Here is an 8,897-nt window from a genome sequence, read left to right on the forward strand (position 1 = left end):
ATACGTACGTACGATAGTACTTAGATACTTATTCACTAACTTATAATTACTTACTCTATCGCATTCTTACAAATGTACAATAATTATGCAAACCGTTTCTGCAGTTCACTGTTTTGGGAAAATTATACTTAGTACCATCTGCAATAATGGGTTCCGATGAAAGAAATAGCAATGCTTAAACAAAAATTTAGTTATAATCAGTATGTTCATTTATACACTGATTGATTATTTGTAAAACATCACCATTATAAACTATGAACAATATACATTTTTCAGGTTGGAAAATAACGCCGACTTAGATGTCTTCAAGCCAAATTGGTTGTCCGTCGTGGTGAGGATCTGGAAAAAACACTCTACTCCATTTGTCTTGGTACAAATGAAGTTAAATACTAATCAATCAATCAATTAATGTATAAATCAAGAGATCGATACATCATCTAGCTGCGCTTGAATGTGTACTGTAAGCCTAAAATAGCTTTGGTTTTCAATACTGGAGAAATTCTTGTAGTGAAAAACACTGATTTTCCATATGTTCTGAAGACTGGGTAAATTCCTAGTAATCGAACGTTTTAATCTACCGGAAACAGTATTATGACTCGTATAGATACATTACTGACACTGTTCAAAATAGAAATTTGACATTTTCGATGAACTGACATACGCATTCCTGACTAATTATATAGAGAAGTAAAATACGGGTTTTATACATGACTTTGTCATTGAGAATAGCAAGTTAGGATTCTGAGATCTAATCGCAATGACTTTATGAAATCGGTGTAACCTAGCTGATGCAAGATTATGCCGCTCAGGATTTCCCGTTCATGTACACGTAAGGCCGCGTTGAATTCATACGTTTTAAATTTGTTAATGTCATTTTGCCTCATTGTTCATAAAGAAAAGAAAGAAGAAAAAAAGAAGAAAAGAATGAAAAGTCGAGAAAAAAGAAAATAATTATCCAACATATATACATCAGTGTCACGTAGACTGTAGTCATAAATAAAGTATTGATAATTTTTGTAGGACCAAGCTAATCTGGCAACAGTTTATACTGGGATGTGTATTATACCGTATAATGGCCTATATTGTATTCCTGTGTATTAGTGTACAGCGGCGTTAAAACTGGATACTAGTTGGATTTTTACAGTATGTTAGGAGAAACCAATCGAATAAACAACATAGAACCAGATCTACCGATGCATTATACGAAGGCAGATTAGGGTCAACGTTGTTTGCAGTTGGATCCACCGATTCATCATTTTTTTTTAATAAAAGAACAAAATAAAACAAATCAGAAACAGTTTAAAAAATTTAAATCTAGAATTAATTTCTGAACTCATTCTTTTATCAACATCTTCATTATAATATAATTGATATCATCAGGAAAACTTGAAATTATATACAATGTCAAACATGCCATATGTCATGACCTTTCATCAAAATCAGACAAAGAAAGCATATAAACAAAAGAACACATTGACATTGAACGAACCAAGAATGAACAATACAATAAGCAAAACAGAACAATAACATAAACAAAACAAAGCAAAAATTATCAAAATAATTTAAATTTCAAGCGTGATTTTCAACCATTCTAACTACTATAGTTCTTCTTCTGTCAAATACGTTAACTTCAAGAACATGACTGCATTGGCTGTACTCCAGAACGGCTCATTACAACCGAATCTTAAAGTATAAATGTTAAGAACAACCCAATATAAGGCCGTACCAGCAAAAACTCTTGCGTATACAAACTGATTAATTGCCATTAATATGCATTTGGCTGCTAACTAAAAAGTCATTCGTTTTGTTACAGCTAAGCCTTAGTCCAACAGCTTTCACTTAACTTAAATTCCAACAGAAATCATTTGCCCATTTGTTCTTATTTTTTATGTTCGTTTATAAATCAAACATCTCTCTCTCTCTCTCTCTCTCTCTCTCTCTCTCTCTCGTGACTGCAACGCCACACCAAACTTTTTGCGACATATCTCCACACTATCAGATCTTTGTTGTTTCTGCCATTTGTCAAAAGTGCACGTTCATTTTAGTATATAACTAGAACTGTATTATAGTATAAAGCTTATAGTTGATAGAGAACTAAAACAAATGTTAACTAAACATCTACCATTGACTCTTATGTCTACAAATAACCAGCACTGTGTCCGGTATACCAGCCTAATAACATCCACAATTCAAACATTCTCACCATGAGATCGGTCCCTGGTTATAAGGAAACGATGCACGTCAACTATAATATAATTCTCGTATGTCCTTGACCACTTTCTTGAGCACAAATGTATTTTAGTCTGTATCTTGTAGAGCCCCAAGCAGTGGGGATCGCTTTCCCGGTGGATACTCCTTGCCGTGTAAGTCTATATCTTTTAGAACCCCATGTAATGGGATTCTCTTTCTGTTCTGGATATTCAATGCCGTTTATGTCTATATCTTGTAGAACCCCTTGTAATGGGAATCGCGTTCCCGGTGGATATTCACTGCCGTGTAAGTCTATTTCTTGTAGAGCCCCTTGTAATGGGAATCGCTTTCCCGGTGGATATTCAGTGCCGTGTAAGTCTATATCCTGTAGAGCCCCATGTAATGGGAATCGCTTTCCCGATGGAATATGCCGTGTAAGTCTATATCTTGTTGAGCCCCATGTAATGGGAATCGCTTTCCTGGTGGATATTCAGCGCCGTGTAAGTCTATACCTTGTAGAGCCCCATGTAATGGGAATCGCTTTCCTGGTGGATAAAATCATATCCAGAAAGACCAACGTATATGGTGTTGCTTTCCGTTAGATGAACAATTCGTCCAAAGTAAGTGTTCTGCTGGACTGTGTTACCTGTAGAATAATACATCTGTGAAATGGGTGATACATAAGGTGTACCATCTGTTCCATACTGACATTTGTAAAGAGTTACTTTCAGTGGGGCATGAGGCATGCCAGACGTTGCTGTTGTCATATTATCAGAGCTAGAACTCCTAACAGCACCTGACTTGTGTTGAATCATGACGTATATAAAGTACATGCCGGGTGAGCTGACCTTGACTGAAGTCCCTTCCTTATCCAGATGACCCCAAAGCCCTTGATGATCACCTCCGACGGGCTTTTCCCAACCAACGAAATGAGTTGATTCAATGACTTCTGCAAACACAGAATGGTTAATTGTTTAATCACAAGAAAATTCTCATAATTTATATCATATTCTTGCGTTTTCGTACGACCGTCATAAATATATCATATTGTCTAACACATTCAAAGGCAGCTTACCGTAAGGTAGATTTGAAGGAAATGTATCTGAATAGAAATCCACACAGTATGTCAAGTTTTGTTTACTCTCTTGGTTAAATTCAAGCTTTATTCCATTAAATAAATGCAAGCTTGGTATGTCTAACCAGTAAGTGGCTAAATCAGAATAATAATTCTAAAGAACTTTATACATGACAAGTTCAGTCTGGTAACTGAAAACAAAGCGATTACTTGAAAGAGGGAAGTGTTGCAATGTATAATTAATGATTTCACCAAATAACTTTAAAAAAGCATGGTCACAAAATATGATTAGAGATTAAATTGACAAACACCTTTGCACCATCTTGATAATATGTAAATGTGTGCCTGTGTGTGTCTCTCTTTGTGTCTGTATCTGTCTCTGTGGACCTGTGTCTGTGTATATGTGTGTGTCTGTGTCTGTGTCTGTGCGAACGTGTGTATGTGTTTATGTGAACGTCTATGTCTATGTGCGTCTGCGTCTATGCCTATTTGGGAAACTGACACGACTCACTTATTCTTGTCTCGAAGGCCTTGGATGCATGAACGAGCCCGTTTCCTTTACTTTTTAAATGTACCGCCATGTTGATTTCTCTCCGAATGGTTTCCGAACGGCACGATAAGCATGCACTGCCTGTAATTTATTAAAATTACAATGTAAATAACAACAGCGAAATAGTAAGGAATATCAATAATCAATACTTTCAGTAATAACTCATCTTTATAATTCGTCAATGATAATTACTATATATATATATATATATATATATATATATATATATATATATATATATATATATATATATATATATATATATAAGGTAATGCCGATTTTCCGATGTAAACATACTGTTCAATGTAAAGGAAAGGGTACATCCTTATTTAGTATGACTTCAAACTTTTGACATAAATTTACACAGATCATTTCAAGCGATATTTTCATTTGAATTTGCACTTTTACAAATACAGATTATTAATTAATTATAAATAAACTGGAATACAATTTTTTAAATTGCTACGTTGTACATTGTAATTATTACGTGTGTGTGTGTGTGTGTGTGTGTGTGAGAGAGAGAGAGAGAGAGAGACGTACTCTTCGCTATTTCAACTACTTCCGTTGATATCTGAAAAAGATACCAAATATGTGGTGTTTATTCTGCTGATTAACATATGACCTTCCAGATCGGCACTATCGCTCTGAAAGTGTTATATCTTTAAACATGTCCTCTTTCTAAGTAAAGTTTTAACATAATTGATTTAAACTAAATATATCTTATTGCATGAATCATGGCTGCCAGATAAGATCACAACTTCCATCAACTGCCTTATGGTTCTCAGAGTACAATGGAAGATACATACTCCAAAAATATTTAACATACCGATACATTAATCTCAATGAATCAACTAAAGGGCATGACTGGTATTCCCATCTCGTTCCATTCTTTTTGTGTTTGTCTCTGAGAGAGAGAGAGAGAGAGAGAGAGAGAGAGAGAGAGAGAGAGAGAGAGAGAGAGGGTGGGTGGGTGGGTGGGTGGGATGGAAGGAGTACCTGATTTAGAATGGTCATTAGTTTTCCCGGGTCTGAAAAGTAACATCTTCCATCTTCATCTCCCATGCTTTCTATGACCTTTTGTGTTCTTGTAAAATTGTGAAACTTGTCAATGAGTGATTGACACTTAACACTGGAAGGTTCAGTTCTGTGCTTTCCGTAAGAGGTTTGGGATTCTATTGTACTAGTAGGACTGGAGTCTTTGCTAGCTTGAAAATACATCACAGCGCCTACAGGAACAAATATAAGCATGATCAGAATAATGATATTGAAGACACACAAGGCAAACACAACTCTTTTCCAAACTTTGACCGAAGAACACATTTTTTTGCACTGGCTATGGTCAAATGTACATACACATTGATGAAAAGCGTCTCTAAAATTCCCCTGAACGTCTGCATACCCTGACCCGTGCTCGCTATCGTTAGAATGCTCGTTTATAGTTCCACCATAATGTGTCGACTGTCCCCGTAGCAATGGATGCCGACGTTGTCCTTCATTAAAGCTGTTCTGGCAATAATTCCTGGAGTTATTCACCATTGGATCGACATTTTGTCTCCGTATCCTTTCTTGACAATTGTTCACAATGGCATTGTCAACATACTCGTACATATTATTATTGGGGAAATTATTCGGGAGAATATTGGTTTGGTCCCTAGAGCTGGTATTGTTTCTAATGGCAATATCACAAGGGTCGCATCTCCTCTCAGAGCCTATGCTAGAATCCTGGACAGTTTCTTCGTTTTCTTTTACTAAACAGAAACGTACGTTTCTGCCATTTGACGTTTTGTCTGAATCGGTCTTGAAGGACAAACTAGTTGATGCCGTTCCTTGCGTCAAACATGCTGATTGTTGTGACTGCCTGATATATAGCCTTTTCCTTTCTGTCTCATTCATGTCTGAATCATTCTCAGAAGACAACCTGTATGTTGCCATTCCTTGTGGCACGTATGCTGCTTCTAATTCGTGTGAATCCCAGGTATATAGCCTTTTCCTTTCTGTCTCACTTTCGTCAGTGCAGGTTCCATGCTTTGAATTGTATGATCCCCTCTCTTCGATTTGACCCGTGCTCATTGTGGGCGGAAAAAAATATTATCCACTCAGTTTATAAAGGCTTTTGCATGAACTATAAATAAAACAATTCCATTACAATAGTGAGCCTTAGGTTTGTCTTAGTAGTTCCTATGAATGAATGCCAACAGTTACGTCAATTGAATTATACAATTGCCGGTCAACGTCTAGATAGGATGCAATGAGTTTTACTTTAAGAAGGATATTAATACAGTCGCGTGTCATACGCACGGTTCAGTTTCGATACATGTATCAATGAATCTGGCAGAGGAAAATATTATTCCGGAGTGATTCAGTTATTACATGTATGTATGTATGTATGTATGTATGTATGTATGTATGTATGTATGTATGTATGTATGTATGTATGTATGTATGCATGCATGCATGTATGTATGTATGTATGTATGTATGTATGTATGTATGTATGTATGTATGTATGTATGTATGTGTGTATATGTGTGTGCGTGTGTGCGAGTTCATGCATGTATTTAGATTGTGTATTTGGGGACTGCATTAAATTGTATATATGGGGAATATTGCAGTAAATAGTATAAAAATATTGTAGGAAGATAAACTGGTAGGTCAATAGATACGTCGAACATAGCTGTTTAGCTGTGACCTGCTAATGCTATGTCTACAGATAGACATACCTTTATTTGTAACGTAATATTTTAGCAGCAGAAGAGGCGAACAGACCAATAGTCGAAAAACGTCCAAATGTCGAAAATAAGCCTTTCTACAAATGATCGAAAAAAGGAAAAGCGTCGACAGATTTAAAAAAGCGTCGACACTTTACTGAGAGAGTCTCTATGGAATTTGTCTAATTAATATTACTCCATTGTCGTTGGTGATTTTTTCTAGTTTATTATGCACGCGCTTTACATAATTACGTCTTCGCTAGGTCATGCCTCCTCTGCTGCTATATTAATTAAATCATTATGTTATAATCAAATGGTACATCCGGAATCTCATACTGCAAGAATAGCACGAGAACGATTAGAAGCAATCAAAACATTTCTTCCTGTCAGAGATTCATTTAGAAAAAACCTAAAAGCACAGCAACAATCACAAGTTGAGTATGAAGAAGACACTAAAAAACTATTTAAACCCGTCACTGCAGCTATTAAGAAAGTTGTAGCGGCTGTTGAAAAAAACTATATGGGGAGATATTGCGGAGGAAGATGAGAAGAGGAAAAAAGGTATTTTTCCAGTATTAGAACAAACTGCAGCGCAGACTGAAAAAATAGCAAGAAGAAACAAACAAACAAGAAAGATTTTACGAGATCTTCCAACTGATATAGCTGCAGCTCAACCTCCACCTGTCGATGAAGAAATACTTGAAGATATTGGAAAACTTCGTTCTGAAGTCGCCGACGTGAGAAAAGAACTTGCATCTGAACCCAAACCAGTAGAAGAAAACGTAGAATTGATTGCAAAATTTAACAAAAAGTTTGTCGAAGATATTAGAAATACTAAAATCGAAAAATTACCGGAAACAATATTATTTGGTATATTTAAAAAAACTAATATTTTAAAATCCCGTCATAAAAAAGTAAGCAAGGATAATCTTGCTAAATGGATATATCGCGTATATAGAGACAAAAAACAAGCTAGAGGTCCAGAATACAAAAGTATTGATAAAGAAGTAAAAAGACTTTACAGAGAGAGACTGGAACAACTAGAACAAGAACAATTCTCCCAGCAGGAACCTTCATATCAGCTTCCTCCACCTCTGCAACAAATAGAACAACAACAATCTTCTTCACCGCAGTATTCAGAAGAAGAATTTTATGATGCACCTGGTGTTACTGGTAGTGGTTTGGGAAATAATTTTATTTGTCCTGACGATATTTTCAATGACGTGTCACGGTTAGAAGTTCTCATAGGGGGGAAACGTGCCGGAAATAACTCACCAGAAATAACCAATGAAGCAGCTGATATTTGCCAGCGATTATTTCGCGGCGGCATCATGGATATCAGTGCTTACCGGGAACTTATTGATGAGCTCGTTGATGATTAGTCACCGCGATTAGATAAATGGTAGATAAAATAAGATGATCATACACAATAATCATCGTAAATCCGTATCGGTCAGAGCGGTAAACTCACGATTACCAATCTATAGAGTTATTTACGGAGATGGACTTGGTGATGTTATTCAGGGATTATTTACAAGGTTAGCCCCAAAAGCAGCGCCTATTGCAAAACAATTATCGATGAAAGCTATTGATATTGTTCGTGAAAAAGCTTCTGGTGCAATTGTCAATGTTGCTGGTAAGGCGCTCTCGGCGACCAAAGATAGACTAACACGATTAATAAGACGAAAACGACAACCAGTAAAATTGCCAAGTACTGAAATTATGAGCGCAGATGTCAGTAAAATAATAAATCAAGCTGCAAATCAGAAACTAGCAGCGTTAGCAGATCGGGGACTCGGTGAATCGGGAAATAATATCTCAAATTTGATATCAGGAAGTGGAACTTCACGAACGCGGTAATCAACGTGTTAGACGAAAATAATTACAATAAAATGTTCAAGCGCGTATCCGACACAGCATTTGACATGGAAGCACCTGTCATTAAAGATGAATCTGTACGTGATTATCAGTTTTATTCTTATGACGCACGAACACCAGATCAACGTGGAAGAATTGAACTACAAGTTCATGACACAAGTAGATATTTTCTACCCGCTGAGGCTTTTATTGAGGTAGAAGGTACAATTGTAAAAACGGATAATACTGATTACGGAGCTGCAGTGAAAGTTGGTTTTTTCAACAACGGGATCGTGGCATTATTTGATAGCGCCACGTATATGATTGATGGAAACAATATTGAATCGATTGAGAAAGATGTCGACGTTGCTACAACAATAATAGGGTTGGCAAGATATTCTGATGATTATACAAGATCAGCAAGTCCCACAATGATGTTTGCGAAAGATAATTCTAATAACCCTGAAAGCGATCCGTTTAATATAAGACGACCAAGAACGATACCAATACCGCTGAT

The 8,897-nt window shown here is 36.3% G+C and overlaps 1 protein-coding gene across 2 annotated transcripts; it reads right to left on the bottom strand.

Annotated features, from left to right (window-relative positions):
* Positions 1-1,293: 1,293 nt before the first annotated feature.
* LOC149799468 (uncharacterized) lies at positions 1,294-6,011 on the bottom strand. Of its 2 annotated transcripts, none has more exons than XM_089957083.1 (4): positions 4,812-6,011; positions 4,356-4,386; positions 3,777-3,896; positions 1,294-3,136 (listed from the first exon to the last, which is right to left on the bottom strand). In XM_089957083.1, exons 1-4 carry the CDS (start codon positions 5,883-5,885, stop codon positions 2,697-2,699), a joined length of 1,665 nt encoding a protein of 554 aa, XP_089813209.1. In that variant the 5' UTR covers positions 5,886-6,011; the 3' UTR covers positions 1,294-2,696. The 2 variants fall into 2 exon arrangements, with proteins under 2 accessions (XP_089813209.1, XP_089813208.1); XM_089957082.1 differs by having other exon boundaries at positions 1,294-3,139.
* Positions 6,012-8,897: the final 2,886 nt, after the last annotated feature.

Source organism: Sinohyriopsis cumingii, chromosome 5, assembly GCF_028554795.1.
Source record: "Sinohyriopsis cumingii isolate HCF-2022 chromosome 5, ASM2855479v2, whole genome shotgun sequence".
In the NCBI taxonomy this organism is placed as follows: Eukaryota; Metazoa; Mollusca; class Bivalvia; order Unionida; family Unionidae; genus Sinohyriopsis; species Sinohyriopsis cumingii.

Excerpts from the sequence above, each read along its gene's own strand:
- LOC149799468 (XM_089957082.1), bottom strand. The coding sequence starts at position 5,885 with ATGAGCACGGGTCAAATCGAAGAGAGGGGATCATACAATTCAAAGCAT. Across the intron at positions 4,387-4,811 it reads TAATGACCATTCTAAATCAG|ATATCAACGGAAGTAGTTGA; the intron begins GTACTCCTTCCA and ends TATCTTTTTCAG. Across the intron at positions 3,140-3,776 it reads GGCCTTCGAGACAAGAATAA|AAGTCATTGAATCAACTCAT; the intron begins GTGAGTCGTGTC and ends CTGTGTTTGCAG.